At 41.7% G+C, this 18,636-nt stretch overlaps 1 protein-coding gene across 6 annotated transcripts in view; it reads left to right on the forward strand.

The window, feature by feature from the left end:
* RASAL2 (RAS protein activator like 2) overlaps window positions 1-18,636 on the forward strand; it is a 383,638-nt gene that overhangs the window by 358,912 nt on the left and 6,090 nt on the right. For 4 of the 6 annotated variants that reach the window (XM_065936113.1, XM_065936111.1, XM_065936116.1 and 1 more), the window contains 5 exons: window positions 227-426; window positions 1,420-2,281; window positions 9,788-9,922; window positions 11,918-12,120; window positions 13,336-13,423. In XM_065936113.1, the coding sequence (XP_065792185.1) occupies window positions 227-426; window positions 1,420-2,281; window positions 9,788-9,922; window positions 11,918-12,120; window positions 13,336-13,423 (1,488 nt within the window). The remainder of the gene's footprint in view (window positions 1-226; window positions 427-1,419; window positions 2,282-9,787; window positions 9,923-11,917; window positions 12,121-13,335; window positions 13,424-18,636) is intronic. The other 2 variants (XM_065936114.1, XM_065936112.1) reach the window with 1 other exon arrangement.

Genomic DNA, 18,636 nt, shown 5'->3' on the forward strand with positions numbered 1-18,636 from the left:
TCCTAATTTCTATTTCCTTTCTTTCCTCAATGTCTGCTGCATCTTGTTCCGCCTCCTCCATTCATCTCGACGCCATGGTTCTGCTGCTCCATAACAATGCATTATGAACCTGCCACTCCCATACGCAAACACCTACCCTTCCCTCCAACCTCCACCCCTCCATCAATGGCATCGTTGTCCCAAAAACAATCTGTGGTGGATATCACAATGCTTATTATCCAATTAGGGTGAAAATTCCTTCCTACAGGCGACCGTGGCAAAATTGGGACCTCTCCCTCGTGTTCTTGCTGATATTACCAAATCTCTGACTAATCCTACACCAATACAACAGCAACTGAGACGCTTCACTGAGCATAACTCCAGTCCAAATGTCAGTGGAAGCCTCTCCTCTGGGCTGCAGAAAATATTTGAAGACCCTACTGACAGGTATGAACTTAGGAAAGAACTGGAACTGCTTTCCTCAGAGGGAGATGATGTTTAGAGATTTGTGGGGAAATCTATCGAACTTCCTTGTTGAATTTACAGTTTTAAAGTCATGAGCAGTTGGAAAGAATCTTCTGAGATAAATCCAATTGTTTGTCATAATAATATGCATAATCTAGGATACTTTTTTCCTAAAATGATACTTTTTACAGTTGTATTCAAAAAACTTACTTAAATAAAAAAGCCTGGGCTTCCCTGGTGGCTCAGACAGTAAAGAATCTGCCTGCAATGCAGGAGCACCAGGTTCAATCCCTGGGTCAGGAAGATCCCCTGGAGAAGAGAATGACTACCCACTCCAATATTCTTGCCTGGAGAATCCCATGGACAGAGGAACCTGGCAGGCAATACAATCCATGAGGTCTTACAGAGTCAGACAGGACTGAGTGACTTAAAAAAACATATGTCCTGCCTAATAGAAGACTAAGGGCTCTATGAAATTGGTATTTTCATGTATTGTATCACTCAGAGATCTGAGAACCTCAGTTGAAATCAATTTAGAACTGGCTGTCTCAGCTGGACAGGTGGATACAATGTTGACACTTAAACTTTGTTTTCTATATTGGCAAGACCTGTCCCTATAGTAGGGATCCTTTGGTTGTATACTCAGGGCTTCTGGGAGGGTTAGACAACTAATTAACTATGAATTGGAATACCCCGGGTAGTTTAAAACCTAACTAGGAAATGATTGGAATTCTAGTAAAAATCTAAGACAGTGATGGAGGTGCTCTACACAGTGTTATCGCCCACCTTTGGAGAAAAACTGAAAATGTTGGATCTTATTCTGAGTATTGTCATGATGAAATCTGGGCCTAGAAACCAGTAAGTGAGGCTCCCAGGGCCTGTGAGCTTTCTGAGGAGTTTATATGCCAGAGTTGAGGAAATCTTAACTGTTAAATTTGCCTCAGGAGTGTTGAAGGGTCCTTTCTTTTTTCACAGTGATTTGCACAAACTAAAATCCCCAAGCCAGGACAACACAGACAGTTACTTCAGAGGAAAGACGTTATTGCTGGTCCAGCAAGCCTCCTCCCAGAGCATGACTTACTCGGAAAAGGATGAAAAGGAAAATAGCCTTCCCAATGGCCGCAGCATCTCCCTCATGGACCTTCAGGAGACGCACGCCGCCCAAGCGGAGCACGCGTCTGTGATGCTCGACATGCCCATGCGCTTGACCGGAAGCCAGCTCTCCATAACTCAGGTGGCCAGCATCAAGCAACTGCGGGAGGCTCAGAGCACCCCGCAGAGTGCACCCCAAGTGCGAAGGCCCCTGCACCCAGCCTTGAGCCAGCCAGGCAGCCTCCAGCCCCTGTCCTTCCAGAACCCTGTCTATCACCTCAGTAACCCCATTCCTGCAATGCCAAAGGCCTCTGTGGACTCCAGTTTGGAGAACCTAAGCACTGCCAGTTCCAGGAGCCAAAGCAACAGTGAAGACTTCAAACTCAGCGGACCCAGCAACAGCAGCATGGAGGACTTCACCAAACGGAGCACGCAGAGTGAAGACTTCTCCAGGCGCCACACCGTGCCCGACAGACACAGACCTCTCGCCCTGCCACGGCAGAACAGCACGGGGCAGACCCAGCTCCGGAAGATGGACCCGGCGGCGCTGGGCGCCCGAGCCAAAGCCCCGCCGTCCCTGCCGCACAGCGCCTCCCTGCGGAGCACCGGGAGCATGTCGGTGGCCTCGGCGGCTCTGGTGGCCGAGCCCCTGCAGAACGGGAGCCGGTCCCGACAGCAGTCCTCTTCCTCCAGAGAGAGCCCGGTCCCCAAAGTGAGAGCCATCCAGAGGCAGCAGACCCAGCAGGTAGGGGCGAGCGCCAGAGCGGGAATGCCCGCCGCTTGGTCCTGCTGTGTCCTCGGGTCTCTGGCCATACATCACTGGGAAATGCAGTCACTAACGGGGTTTCCGCCTAAAACGATCTTCTGCAACCTTTTAATGGAAAGAGGAAATGAAAAGTTTGGGAGGTTTCTGGCTAGGTGAGGCAGCGGAATGTAGCCTGACTCAACACCCAGGCGCGGGGTCGCCCTTCCATCTCTCCAAGCTGCTGAGCTACCCCTCAGCACCCAGCACAGATCTGTGATGCTGAGTGAATGGTTAGAAATTTAAGATATGAAATCTTCAGGCCAGATCAAATAGGATGTATTTTGGGAATCTGCACATTGATCCTCCTTATTTTTTTCCCTTAAGTTTCAAAACTAAAGTTTGGCATTCTGAGCCAAGAGTTTGATATACCTACTCTCTACTCCACACCCCAGTTCCCTCTGAAAATAGCAAGCCCCATGTGCCTTTTCCCGAAAATTACTAGAAAAATTAACTTAACACCTGTAGTGGCAAGGTAAAGGAGAGAGGTCAAAAGATAGAAACACAGGTGGTTGACAAGTATTCACTAAATGGTTACGCAAATCTGTTCTTTTTCTGTTTACATGGATAAGCCCAGCTAGTATCACACCTAAATTTAATATTAGATTATCAAACTTTTTTCTTCACAAATAAGAAAGGTTTCTTAAGAATTTAATCATTTTTTTCCTTATGTATTACATTTTGAGGCACGTAGACATATTTTGCTCTCAAAATAAACTCGAGTGCATATGTATATATCTTACTTTCATCTAAAAAAGAACCTTCCCCTAAAAAGCTTCATTGAATTTTTTTTGAAAACTAATCATACTTTATTTGTATTAGGGAGCTGAGAGATACTTTTACTTCAGTCTTAAATTTTTCTTTTCTTTTTTTTTTTTTTTGGTTATATTTCCCAAAATTTCAAAGGCTTTGTGATTAACCAAGTTCTGTGACAAATCCTTTACTCAGCAGAATCACTGGTCAGAGGAAACTGCAATGAAACACTAATGTATCTCTTTAATATATTTGCATTTTTATAGATAGGCATTTACTGATTTGACTCTTTCTGCCTCCTCTCTGCTGTAATCAGAGCCCTTGCCACTACTTTGGTAACTATTGTGTTTTTTTTTCTTCTAGTTAGAATGTTCACAGGATCCTGGGATACAGAAGTAGAAGAAGGGGTGAAAAACTTAGGCAGATTCTGGTAGCCACGTTCCTGGGCAAAACCTCCTAGTTCGTCAGCTCTTTTCTGAGAAATACTTCTTCAGTCTTAAATTTTTCTTTTTTTTTTTTTGGTTATATTTCCCAAAATGTCATCAATTCATTTGATTAAATGTGCATTTTCATTTAAAGAAAAGGAAAAAAGACTATACTATATAAATTTACATAAAGATTATATTATATAATTTCCTCCTTTTCCTTAAATGAAAATGCTTTTCTCTATATTTTTTGTGTGTATGTATATATTATATATACATTTAATTTATGTTAGGAAGCTATCAGTCTTTCACATCTTACTGTGAATAAGTTTGCACACTTGCTTTTATGCTAGCTTCTAGTTGAGATCAGCCCCTTTCAGAGAACTGAAGTGTTTATTGAGAGAAGAGAAAAGTAATTTTAGAGATGGAGTACTGTGTAAAGGCAAGTGTTTACATGGGGCATTAAGTGCAACATGAAGGCCCTAAGCATGAGATCCGGAGTAGAGAAGAATATCAGATTGACAGAGAGGGACAAGACAGGGCAGATGGTCCTCTGCCTACTTTTCAAAGTTGGACTTAATTCAAGCCCTAGAAGAAAAGAAGAATGCTTACCCTTCCCTGCTTTATCATATTGTCCTCGATTTCCAAGATCCATGATTCAGACTGACTATTTATTGTAAATTAAATAGCCTTTTGTGTGACCACCTGAAACTGACTGTCATTTATATCTCCGCTATATGGAATTTTAACACTATCATGTAAGCATTACATGATTCTATGTGGGAATAGAAAACTGTCCAGATGGATGGAAGGTAGGAAATGCAAATAGTCTTCAGACACCAATTAAAATGCTTTCTAGCCATAACCATTAATGAGCTTGGGAACGTCTCTGTTACATTGGCATGAAGTGGGGCATAGCCACAGCAAGATGCCCCAGCACAACTTTAAATATTCATCTCTGGTTGTGCCTTTGCTGGTACTGCCACTGTCATATCAGTTAAACTGGAAATCGCTGTATTTTGATTGCTCAAATTTCTGTTTTTTCCCTAACACTGACTTTTTCTATGCAGACAGTTTATTCTTTCAAGCTTATGTTGTTTTTTGGTTCCTTTTCTTTCTTGCTTGCTTTTCTCATCTCATTCCCATGAAGCCTCTGATGTTCTATATAATCAGCACATTTTTCACATAAATTCCTTTACATATTTAAATTGCAAATTATTATGCTGGAGAATTCTTCTCTCCCCCAATACTGGAGGATTTCTTTGTGGGGATTGTTCAACAGGCATTTATACTTATTGGAGGCTTTGTTCCATGCAAATTCCATTTGTATCTTGGCACAAAGGAGCGGCCGTTGTTGACAGTGTAACTAGCTTCGGTCCTTCTCCATCCACTGAGTAGGAAGTTGAACAATCTACAGAGAAGGAATATTTTAGGAAGCCATCTTTTAATTTTTTGACCCTTTTTGGCTTTTTAATAATTTTCCTCTTCATCTTTTTTGATCTGTCATGTACTCTGTGTGCATAATAGACTTTATTTACAATATATGAGTTGTACAGATATAGTACATTACCTAACCTTAGAAATTCAAATTTGAAGATGCTTTTTAACTAGGTATTTGCCAAGTCTATTAGAATGATGCTACAGTTTTCACTTTGGGATTTGTTGAACCCTCCCCTAACCAACTTCTTCTAGGATTCTCAGAGTTTACTGATTTAGTCAGCCCTTTCTTTGGTGTTGATAGCAGAAGTGGTCTTCATTTTTGGGAACCTGATTATTTCAGATCAGGGAGAAGCTGAAAGTAACACGTCTTATTTATGTCTAGTAACTAAACAGGGAACTGGCCTATTCTCAGTCAGCCTCAAGCATAGCCAGGCTAACTAAGATCAATGGAAACTGCTTTCTCAGGCACTTTTTGCCCTAAAGCAAAATTATGTTCCCCAGAGACACCCTATATAAGCTCTATCTCAGAAGGATGATATTCCTGTTAGGAATTCCTGCTCCTTTTCATTTTGTCTTTTTCATCTTTCATGATCCACTGTTGAATGTCAGGGGAGAAAATGTTCTTCTGAAGGCTACAACTAAGCAACTTATCAGTCTCTCTTCTCAGTTTGTTTGACTGTAAACTAGAGGAAATAAATTTTGTTATCTTATAAAGGAGATGGAACAATCTCTGAGGAAAAGCCCTTTGATATACTTCCAAAGGATTGGAGGAAAAACATAGGGTATCTTTCTCCTGGTGATAAATTGTACTTTGGTATGAATTCTAAAGAAAATCCAAAGTAATAGTAAGTGGATGATATCTTATTGAGCATCCATTGCACAATGACATAGTCACTACCATTCAAAAACAAAAAAATGCTGTGACATATGCTGCCGTGCTTCAAGGGTTGAGAGTCTAGGAAGTAAGACCAGCATTCTTAAGACCAGTAGAATAAATATAAAAGACAGTATTTAGTTCTTTCAAATGAAGAATATATTATAATAAAAAAAATTTTTAAATAAAAATCACCTCCATTGTCTTCCAGTATAGAGAACTATTTCATTGTTCAGTGTTATTTTTCTGTTTTTATAGTCAGTTCAGTCACTCAGTTGTGTACGACTCTTTGCAACCCCATGGACTGCAGCACACCAGGCTTACACGTCCATCACCAACTCCCGGAGCTTGTTCAAACTCATGTCCATCAAGTCGGTGATGCCATCCAACCATCTCATCCTCTGTCGTCCCCTTCTCCTGCCTTCAGTCTTTCCAGCATCAGGGTCTTTTCCAGTGAGTCAGTTATTCGCATCAGGTGGCCAAAGTATTGAAGCTTCAGCTTTAGCATCAGTCCTTCCAATGAATATTCAGGACTGATTTCCTTTAGAATTGACTGGTTTGATCTCCTTGCAGAGATTTAGTCAGCCCTTTCTAGGTTTTATCATAAATACAAGGAATAGTTATATTAGTCTGTTTATTTTTTCAAAACTTACTGACCACCTACCATATGCCATGGGATATCCTAGGTGGTGTTAGTAAAGAATCCACCTGCCAATGCAGGAGACATAAGAGATGCAGGTTTGATCCCTGGGAAGATCCCCTGGAGGAGGGCATGGCTACCCACTCCAGTATTCTTGCCTGGAGAATACCATGGACAGAGGAGCCTGGTGGGCTACAGTTCATAGAGTCACAAAGAGTTGGACACGACTGAAGTGACTTAGCATACATGCCCCGTAGGCCATGCAAAGTGCTAGGAATATATATTAGGAATTGGTTGAAAAACAGATTCAACCAGTAAAACAGGAATAGGTTGAAATGCCCAGTTCCTATTGTACACTCTTATAATTCACTGGACATAGTCCCCCTGATGATATGGTAGCTACCACAACCACCAGTGGAATGAACTAACTCTTGCTTTTACAACTTCTCACTTTACAGTTAGTGCCCGGATTACCTAAGAAGTTGTTTTCAATATGCTTCTAGGAGCTAAGATCTCTCCTTAGTATGTTCTTAGGGATGCTATTAGTTTGTAGTGCATTTATTGGCACTCAATAATTAGTTACTTATAACAAATCACAGGGAAAGAAAGTTCTTTCAAGCAACATATTGTTAACTATAAAGCAGAAAGCTATTGAATTACCTTCCTTGAAGTTATAAATTACAAACAGCAAAGGTACTCATTTTAGCAACTACTTTATCTCAAGCAGCAATTGAATAGAAAAATCCTGGTTTCACAGAAAAGCAGCTTTGCTGTACCCTATGTGGTAAAGTGATAAGATTATGCAATTAAAAAGGTATTTGTCTCCTCTAAGTACTGACTTTCTATTAATCTTTAAAGACTCAGAACCATAATATTTTGCCTTTCAGGTGTACATATGTCAAGTAAAACCTAAACCCCTTGTTAAACTATTTTTCTCTGCCAATATTAAAGCAATGTATTGTGCTCTACTTTAAAAATCCAATAGAGGGAGAACCTAGGGTGTGTGCGTGTGTGTGTGTGTGTGTGTGTGTGTGTGTGAAGTAACTTGTGGTTTACAAACTGCTTTTACATGCTATCTCATTTGTTTCTCATAGTAACTTTTGAAGTAGATAGTTATTGCCTGTTTTAATGTAAATGAATTCTATAGATCAGTGTGCCCAAAGTGTGATACTCCAAGTTATTTAAGCATACAAGGTATTTAATTAATCATGTAATTATTTTAATGTATATTGGAAAAATATTTGACTATTAGTATAAATTATTTATAAACATATATAAAACATCAAGCTCATGATTTTACTGATAATATTGCTTAGCTAACTGGAAATGGTTGTTTTATTATTATAATAAATGTCTGTGATAATGTGGGTATGACAAAAGTAATGAGAATGATACACAAATGAATGAAGTATAAGAAGTATACCTACCACAGTGGAGATGAAGGTAGACTTTGAGAACTGAGGGTACTGAAGTTTAAGACATGTTTATGTTTTTCTTGACAGCGGAGAAAATGGCTTTAAAGAAGGAATTTCTAGAAGTTCATTCCCAGTTGCTTATGTGTACCTCAGGCATGAAGCCATTTCTATAGATGCATATCCATAATCTGTATAAATCACCCAAACCAGGTTCTTCTTCAAATCTTGAAGAAACACCTTCATACTTTTTCAAAGTTTATTTATATCTGTTTCTGACCGCACTAGGTCCTCGTTGCTGTGGACAGGCTTTCTCTCGCTGCAGTGCTCAGGTTTCTCATTGCTGTGGCTTCTCTTGGGGAGCACAGGCTCTGGAGTGCTGGAGCTCAGTAGTTGGGGCTCACAGGCTTAGTCACCCCATGGCATGTGGGATCTTCCCCGACCAGAGACTGAACCTGTGTCCCCTGCATCGGCAGGCGGATTCTTAACCACTGGATCACCAAGGGAAGTCCCTCCTACTACTTTTGTATGAATATTTTTAAGTCCGCCCAAATAACCTTTTTGCCTTTGCATCCACTTTTTTTTTCATCTAGTCTTTCTAAACCTCAAAGTGATCAAAATACCCCTTATTTTAAAATATCTATATATTTAGAATTTAACCAGGTTTTCTTCCAGAACAAGATAAAGATTCTTAAGGCTTATAGCTCTGCATGAGAGAGAAAAATCCTTCCAAATATTTATAGAGTATTGCTCCTCAAAATAGAAATTTATTTTAATTATAAAAAGGCTAACTCACAAAAAAAATGCTTTTTTCTATCTGTTTCTCAGAAGAGCTAGAGAAAAAGAATTTGTGGTCTATTTCCAGCATTGTTTAGGGAGGAAGCACTAATGTCCAGTCGTTATTGTTTAGTCACTAAGTCATGTCTGACTCTTTGCAGCCCCATGGACTGTAGCCTGCCAGGCTCCTCTGCCCATGAGATTTCAAGAATTTTTACATACATTGTATTATTCAATCCTTGGAACCCCCAGGGAGATGCTCAGGATAGGTAGTGATGGTGGTGGTAACCCTACTCAATAGATTTGGAAAAAAGTATTTAAGAGATTAAGGAACAGAGTAAGTGGTAGAGTTGCTACTCAAGGCCAGAATTCTTTTCATTCTGCATCCTTTTCGGTTGTCCTTACAAAAGGGCAATTTATCTAACTATCCTAACTGGATAGAAATATCCCTTGGACTAGGCTGATATCCATTGTTGTGATGCTATATTCATCAAGAAACTTTCTGGTAAAATATGGTCTTATGGATCTTAACCCATCAAGAAGTCAGTGCTCTATAAAAATGATCAACATCAAAACACCAGTATCGAGAAGTGTTTTTTTCTCTTTCCCTGAATGGCTGATGTGAAAATTAAGAATCTGGCATTCTAATATATAAACCGGTTAGCTACCTTGTGAGTTGTTTAGCATTAAATGGTTCCTTGGTTCCTAAGCGTTCTTGGTTAAACAGGTGTTTCCTCACCCCAGCAATCAACCATCAAGTTGCATTTTCTTTCTCTCCTCTGTCAACACTGTAATTTCATTAGGTAATGACCTAATGAAACCACTGGACTAATTAACAGTTTTAAGGCCTTGGCTTTTCCTCTTTGGGGGTTGGGGGTGGTGGTGGTGTGGGGAGGCAGATTCTTAGAAGTGATTTCTGTTTATAGTATTTCTGAATATTTATTCTTATACCAATGGATATCCTCTTCTCTCACCCCCAACCCTGGCAGTAATAAAATACTATTTAGAACTGAGAGCATTTATCAGAAAACAGGGATCACAGTTATGCCTTCCAAGAATAGCTGCGTTTGTGAAACATAACTGCAGATGAACTCTTTCGGGAAATGCTAACAGGTATTTCTGATGCAGGTTCAGTCACCTGTGGACTCTGCCACAATGTCCCCAGTCGAGAGGACAGCTGCCTGGGTTCTGAACAATGGGCAGTATGAAGAGGACGTGGAAGAAACTGAGCAAAATCAGGATGAAGCCAAGCACGCTGAGAAGGTAGGATGTAGTCTGCATTTATTGACTTACTGTCCCCACAGTGATAGACCACCCACAGGGTCATCTAGCCAAGAAAGTGATCTCCCCAACTTCAGCTTCACCTCTTACATTAACCTTTCTATGCATATTCATGTATATTATTTCAGTAGTGGCTACATGTGAAAATGTGTAGAGATGTTCATCAAGTTGACCTCAAGCTGTACTGCAAGGGGAGAATGCATTCTAATTTTTTTTTTTTTTTAATATGGGGTGCCTGAGTTTCAAGAAAACTCTGTTATTCATTTCTAGTCATTTTAGGTGAATATTTAGTGTTTCTGTATAACTCAACATGTCCAAAATTACCTTGAACTATACTTCCTTTCTATATCTGTGTAATGATTTTACCTTTTTTTTGCTTTCTTTTCACCTTTTCTAGATAAAGAATTTGTAATGCTATAGATGATTTTTAAAAGACATCAACATCAAAAGAAAAAAACTGAAAAAAAAGACATTATTGCTTCAATTTTGTTTCATTTTGTTAAGAAAAGCTGACATGAAGAAAAAGGATTATAACACAAGAACCTTGACATCATGTACAGCATTATCTTATTTAATTAACCAGACAACTAGCTTCTGTTTATTTATTAGCAGAATCCTAAAAGCTATGCTTATTGATGCAGTTTGCCTTTTCAAACTGTATAAGAACTGTCATCTTTGACCTTCTGGATTAATAAGCATAGTTTAGGACCATGACAATGGAATAAACAGAAGCTAATTGTCCAATTGTTGATTAAATGAGATATGATGTGAAAATACATTGCATTTTACAAAGCAACATATAGGTTTATCATTAATGACTAATGAATTTAAGTAGACCACATAAAGGAAAATTTAATGCTTCTTACCTCATCCAGAAATTTGACATTCCAGTTACTCAAACCCCAACCACAACAGCTTCTGTACAAGAAAGGACCAGATAACCAACTGAATTCTATGAAACTTTAGGGAGAGTTTGTCATATAAAACTTTGGTGAGAAAACAGGCATATATATGTGTTCCAACAAGCAGTGGCAAATTGGGCAGATGAACAACATCATAAAAATGGGCCAAGAGGCAGTATTAATCAGCCCCAGAGGACATGTAGGCCTTTTGCTTAAAGCCTGTGGCCTGAGTGTTTTACACTTCCATGGGCAGGGAGAAAGCAGCAGCAATGTGTTGTGCTATAAAAGTACCTATTGATTTAGTAGCTCGTCACTGCAGAAGTGCTGCTTGCTCTTTAAAGGGCTGATTCTAAGGGTAAAAGAATGGCAAGCGGATGAGTCAAGCCATGCCAGAGATCCTACAACGCAGGAGATGTTACAGAAACCTTTCTCTTGTAGACAGCTGGCTTTTGGTTTATTTTAAGCTTCTAAGTGCCTGCCTGGCCGCCTTTTTTTTTTTTCCTTTTCCCGTTGGGTACCATCACAGATTAGACATGGCTTACAGCAACCTCTAGTTTAATGTGGAGAGTGATATATAAATATATAGATTTGGAATGCTGAGTTAAGACATCATTTTAGGAGGCAGGCAGGCCTCCATCACCATGTATGCCTGGGGATCATTGTGAAGAGTATCAGCAGCCCGTGGAGTGGCCACTCAGACAACATCCAGCTACACTGCTGCAGTTCAGCTCAGTTCAGTTCAGTAGGGTTTGATAAAAAAAAAAAATCAATCACTGACACCTAAAACCAGGGTAACTCCAGTTTTTTTCTCCTTGTCTTTGGCACCTCTTCTCCTCTGCTCTCCCTGGTGGCTCAGATGATAAAGAATTTGCCTGCAATGCGGGAGACCTGGGTTTGATCCTTGGGGTCAGGAAGATCCCCCCTGGAGAAGGAAATGGCAACCCACTCTAGTATTCCTTGCCTGGAGAATCCCGTGGACAGAGAGGAGCCTGGCGGGCTGCAGTCCATGGGGTCGCAAAGAGTCAGATGCAACTGAGCAACTAACACCTTAACGTTTCTTTCTCCTCTGCCCTAGTACGAACAGGAAATCACCAAACTGAAGGAGCGCCTGCGAGTGTCCAGCCGGCGACTCGAGGAGTATGAGCGCCGGTTGCTAGTGCAGGAGCAGCAGATGCAGAAGCTGCTGCTGGAGTACAAGGCCCGGCTGGAGGACAGCGAGGAGCGGCTGCGCAGGCAGCAGGAGGAGAAGGACAGCCAGATGAAGAGCATCATCAGCAGGTCAGAGGCTGCCTGGCAGCGGACGTGGGCTGGCTCGGGGCACACAGAGGTGGGATGATGGCTAGAGGATCCTAAAGCAAGCACTGCAGGTCCTCGGTGATACTCTGTACAAGGGTGAAGCCTGGCTCTATCTCTTACACTTTCCCACATGTGAGACTTTAGTGCACTTCCTTTGAGGCTAGAGGTAGCCAATTTTCCTTTAGTTGTAACAATTAGAAACAGTTAAAACTTAGTGACTCACTTAAAAGGTCTTAGAACAAAACTGAATTTTAAAAGTGTCAGCATCCAATGTCCAAGGCTAACTTAGCTTTTTGCAAGTCCAGAGAGGTCTAACAAGACACTGGGCATCTTTAGGGCTGGAGAATCAAGGCAGAGGGCCAAGGACGTCCAAGGAAGACCAAAGGAGGGGGCAATTTTACCAAACACTACATAGCACTGACTGTGGGCCAGGCACTTTTCTAAGCACTTTACAAGTAAAATTTGTTTGATCTGTTACTAATAATTTGTTTAATGCCAACCTCAGAGGTCAGCATTATTATTATTATTCTCCTCTTAGAAATAAAGAAACAGGCAACAAATTCATTAAGTCACTTGCCCAAGGTCACTTAGTGGTGCAACTGGGATTTGAAGCCAGGTAGTCAAGCTAGCTAGCTTGATGCTCACAGCCACTGTGCTTCAGGGTTGTTAAGTGCCATGGGCAGGTCAGAAAAAGTCTGTTGTTTTAGCAGCACAGAAGAATTTAGCAGTCTTACTGAGAGCCCTTCCATGGAGTTAAACATCAGGGGATTAAGATATGAAATGCATGAGGGAAAAAGTAGACCTACTATGTGTAGAGTACACTCAGAGGACATTTAGCTGTTCAGGGGAAGGAAAGGTCAACTGTTGCAAAGTAAGGAGATTAAGAGAGGGTTTGATTTGTGTCAGATTTGCTATTTTAAACTAAGTTGTACTGAGGAAAGGATCTGATAGAAGAGAGGGAGATAATGATGGTGAGAGTGCTGTTGCAGAGGAGATGGAAACGTGGGATCCAGTCCCAGGAGAGGAGTCAGCTCTGAATGTCTTTTCCCAAGGCAGGCAAGAAGACAGAGCCCGGTGCAGATCTTGCACTGGGAAGGAGTGGCGACTCTGAGCTGTCCTGAGTGTGGGTGTCTTGTTCTGCGTGTTAGCCTGCTCGCTGCTTGAAGGTGTTGGTCTCTCCTTCCTGCCCCATTCTAGGCTAATGGCTGTGGAGGAGGAACTGAAGAAGGATCATGCTGAGATGCAGGCAGTTATTGATGCAAAGCAAAAAATAATCGATGCACAGGTAAGCAGGTTCTCAGTCTAGCGGAAGCACCTGGTTTATCGTAACTGTTATCTCCCGACTTCCCATCCCTTGCAAACACCAAGGCACATAACAGAAAGTGGATCATTGAAAAGTTCTCGGCATTACCTTTCACGGATTTTTTTTAAATGTTTCTTTGCAACCTCTACGACCTTTTCCTTCCTTTACTGGTGACGCATCCGTTAATCCAGCAAAGTTTTAGCGTGCTTTAGTGCAGGTGCTCTACAAATCTCAACCTGCATGACGGGCTTTACTTCTTTCCTTCTGGAAAGGAGGGCATTCTCTCAGGGGGGCACCTGTGAAAAGTCCACTGCATGTGTCTGGCTTGTGACCTCCACTGACCATTGCTTGGCTATGACGTTCACGGTCTCGTCAGTCACGTCCACTGTGCCATCAGCCTCTGGCCCCAAACAGTAGTTGAGCTTCAGGGGAAAGACAGGGCTGCAGAAGGTACCCTGCCTTGTTATTCTTTTGGTTCGGTGACAGGCATCAGTGCCTGGGGTTCACGTGGCCGCCCTTCTCCACTGGTGCTGTGCTTGGAGAGCCTCTTACGGATGATGAGATCAGAACCTGGGTGTCTGCTCCCTGTAGCTTCTACCTGTGATGCTAACAACACGGTGATGGCCAGGGGCTCCTCACAGGTTCTCAGAGCAAAACCCAGGAAGTGTTTCTAATGCCTTTTCATCTTTTCAGTGCAAAACACGGTTGTATTTCTTAGAGTAAAACAAATAATGAGAGGCAAGTGCCGTTTGGATGTGGCTGGTTTGGCCACTGAATATATCCCCTCTCTAAAGACCACCCAGCCAGGCTTGTGTTTCTCACCCTTAAGTATCGTATCGTTTCTGTAAGGTCTGAAATAAAAATGGGAGCAAGGCCTTTATATGTCCTACCTTCTTCTCTCCTTCTCAGCCAGTAGTCAGTCTATGGTAGAGCCACCCAGTATTCTGAAAACACACATTTCATTCCCACTCTCGTCTCCTGACAGAGCTAATGTGGGATGGGGTACATTTTTTCAAAGGAATAGGGAGTGAGGCTGAAAGTACCACCGTGGAAAGTATGTGTCCTGGGCCCTGTACTCCCTCATATACACAAGACCCAGAAGTCAAGTGCGAGTTCCAGTGCTCTCTTGTCAGCACGGTTCCCAGAATGATTTGGACCCTTGAACTCTAGTTTCCAGATATTTAGACCTCCTAAGAATCAGAAGAAAGTTGTTAGTTGGTCCTTTCTTTAAAGGTGTCCCCAGGGAGGATGACAGAGAAGGAAGGATTGCAGAGACAAGGCTATCTCGACAGGCATTTATCCAAGAGGCTTAAGAGAAAGCCTGGGTAAAGACAGTTTAGTCAGGAAAACTAGTGTTGGTAAGTGTTGGGATTTTCAACATGAGAGAGAGTTCTATGAATAACTACACTCAAATAGATTTTAGTTCTAATGAGATAACACAGATTGTTTTAATCATGTCCGCTGGTCTAAAACTGTGGCAGCTGAGCAGAGGGAGCTTAGGGGTGTCCCACTCGTGGCTGTGTGCGTACAGTCTGATATCCTAGTTGCCTGTTGAGGCAGTCTCATCATCAGCTTCTGAAGATTTCTATCCTACCCTGCCCCCGATTTTGATTTCTAGGATAAGATGGCTGGACATGAAGCAGGAGTCATAGGCATAGCAGATGAAAGAAAAAGAGGGAAACAGATTCATCAGGGCTCAAAAGCTCTGGGAAGTAAGGACCTTCTCTCAGTTAACAGGAGGGTGTCACCATTCCTGAAAGGGAGAACTGTTATCCTCAAAGCACTGGTCGATGTCAGACTTATAGTCTGGCTAAACTAGACAGTAGTTTGGGTCCATACCTCAAGGCAATGGTTTTCAAATGGTTTGATTCTATGGACTATTTTGGTGGAACCAGAGGCACCTTCCGTAGATCCCTTTCCAGCTGCTCCTACTGACCACTCAACAACAAGGACTTCTCTCAAATAATGGATCAAATCACATCCAGGTTAGCTAAATATCATAAATTACACATTCAAACACAAGCATTACTGTATAGTAAATTTTAAGAGGAGGCTCACTTTGGGTCCCTAAAGCACACTTGAAGAATCCATTAGACCATATTTTGAAAACCATCACATGATGCGCAGCACAGATGATAAACAGTAAAGCTAGCTTTTTGAAAAATTATAATCTCCTTAAAAGGAAGGGGATTTCCAATTCCAGCTGCTGTCTCACTGACACATTAAAAATCTTTTTCTAAAAAAAAAAAATCTTTTTCTAGCAGAAGACTGTGAAAATCCTTTGGTGTCCTCCTTTGGTGTTCTTTGTAACAAATGCCTCTTCCTCTGAAAGAATAGGTAACCTAACATCTTAAGTGTTTGATGGAGCAGAACAACCCTTCTGGCACCATTTGCTAGAATGAGGACATGTTTGGGGTAAAAACTTCCCAGCGAGGTAATGCACACTTCCATGCCCCTGATATCTGCCTTGGTGCCACTGGCAGTTAAAAAAATATTTCTGAAGTGATTTGCTTTCCTTATACTAGCATCGGGCCCAACACTTCCCAAAACAAGACAGGACAGGTACCCAGTGAACGTGTTTCCATCTCTCTCAGCAGCCATATGCCCCTCCAGACCAGGCTTGTCCCTGAATCCAGCCTCTTCATCTCCTAGAGTCAGTTCATGCTCCACGGCCCCCCTGGTGTCAGCCACTTTCTAACTGGAACTGGGAGATAATGAGTATTCCCCTAGTGACCCTGCCCTAGGAGATGAGATCCTGGTGATGGTACTAAGGGGTCATTTCTTAAACATCAGACCAGAGGCTGTGCTGCCTTCCACCCCAACTGCCTCCCTGCTCCAGGGATCTCTCCAGGTGACTCAAATGGAGAACAGAGAAGGGCGTCCTAGGAGAAGCGAGCAGCTGCCTAGTTACTGTTGCAAGTGATATCTCCACTGTGTTAAATTACAGGTCATAAATGGAGATGAGATTATGCAAACAGGCAAGTAACCCCGTCCGTCCGTTCTCTAGCTGAGCAGTTCCCAGCCCTGGCCCGGTGCACTGGCCTCCTACACATTCCAGCTCCTGCACTCCCCACACTCAAAGCCCTTCCTGTCAGGCCGGAACTAGATGGCTCTGCCGTTCACGCCAGGCAGAATGAAAATGTCAAGCCATCTTTTGCCAACTGAACTTGACTTTTAAAAGTCCCTGTTTGATTTTTGTTTGTTTGTTTTACTTTGAAAGGGTGGCACTTGGGGGGGACGTTACAAAGGGAGTTTGTCCACTTGGAAGTTTTCAGCTGTTGAGTAAAAGGGTTGCTTGACTTTAGTTGTTACTCTTGCAGGAAATAAATAAATACAGCCATTCTTAACCTTCTTTTTGACCCTTTAAGAGTCAAATAATTTTTCATGAATGCCTAATTTCTTTGGGTCAACCCTAGAGAATCGTTTATTCCTTAGAACTGGGACATTATAATTTATCCTAATACTGAAATACCTTCTTTTTTAATCATTTTGAGATATTACCAGTCTTTCTGCTTAGAGATCATTTCTAACCATAGTAGGGGGGAACATCATATCTGGTTCCCACCCCGTTTTCCCTGGTAGTCACCGGCCAACCCTTACTTATTGACTTTTACAAGATCTAAACTTGTTACCTGGGTAAACTCCATTGGCTGTAATTTTTTTTTTTAATTATTATCTTTTTAAAAGCCTTGTAGTTCTTTCTTTCTTTCAAGTTTTGCTTATCCTTAAAACCAAGTTACCTTCTGAGAGTATAAATCTTATGCTAGATTTTTGTTTAATTAATAATGCTGATTTATATATGTATATCTTACCCCCTGAGTTCTTTATCAGGGAAAGGAAAAAAAATTTATTGATATTAACAAGTGTGAGCTAGTTTTTTTCATACATTTGAAACTGTGGCCACCAGCCCTGCTCCATATAGATTCCCCAAAAGCAGAAGATTAAAGGGAAGCCTTACCTGATGCTACTGTTGTATTGGGTTGGCCATAGAGTTCATTTGAGTTTTTGTACCCTGTTACCAAATGAATTTTTTGGCCAACCCAGTATATGCTTTCCTCCCTAAATGTCCCCCCAGGGCAGTGGTCTTCCCTCTGCATCTTGGGCGGCATGTTTCCCAGCAGACAGTGCTGCTCATAGCCGTGTGGAGCTACTCCTGTAACAACGAGGAATAGCATCCATCACATGGACGTTTGTGTGTCCTCTCTCACCCTGACCATGACTCTTCTTACTGTGCTTTTCCCTGAGTAAATGAAAACAATCCCTGGGTAGGAAACCTGTTTTTGGCTCTGGGGGGGTTGTTCCTCACATGCTTTTTTTTTTTTTTTAATGTTTTCTGAAAAATGGCAATTTCATGTAGGAAAGGGTCTAGAATGATTTACCTAGCTGCTGAAGCTAAGATTAGGATTTCTCTCCTAGTCTTTGCAAAACTAATAACATTTTGATGGGATGATTTTTATTTATTTTTTTAAAATTTAGGTGAGTCTGCTTTTCTCTGATTGCCATTTTGTTCCTCCATTTTTTCCTCTTTTTTTATGCGTGTATTCAACAGTCTTTGGTTCCAAGGTATTGGTTCGAAGGCTTTTTTTTTTTTCTTTCTTTCTTTCTTTCTGAGATTCAAAAGTAAAATGAAAGCAGTCTTCTTTATTGGGTAGCTTTCCTGGAGTACCTCTGAGCTGGAATGAGTCTAGGAGCTTGTGTTCTCTGTTTGTTTCCATGTGTTATGTTTTCGGCATCCCCCTCCGGCCACATCTCCCTTCCCACATTCAAATAACCCCTTGGTCTAGCTTTTGGCTGCTCCCTCCCCCTCTTGCTGTCGCATCCTCACTTTGTCAGTGACTATAAACTGCCACCATGTATTGTTTCAGTTTTGAGCACCATGTGAAATCTTTCCACATGTGACCAGTGTGCCCTCTTTGGGGGCTGAGAACCCATAGATCACATGCACTTCTCCTCTGTGAAATGAAACCTCTGGTGCTTCTTTCTTTGCCACCTAATTCCCGTGTTTAAGTTTTGACCCAAAGCACTTAATACAGCAAGGCAGCTTGACACCTCTGTCTCATAGTCTGAATAACACATGGTGTCATTTTTATGTGATGTCTTAGGGCCCCAAGGGGTGATGAGTAACAAACCCTGCAATGCTAAAAGGGGAAAAAGAAACACAAACCCATTGGGCCCAGGGGCAGCTGGCCTGACTC

Source organism: Muntiacus reevesi, chromosome 5 (assembly GCF_963930625.1).
Source record: "Muntiacus reevesi chromosome 5, mMunRee1.1, whole genome shotgun sequence".
NCBI lineage: Eukaryota > Metazoa > Chordata > Mammalia > Artiodactyla > Cervidae > Muntiacus > Muntiacus reevesi.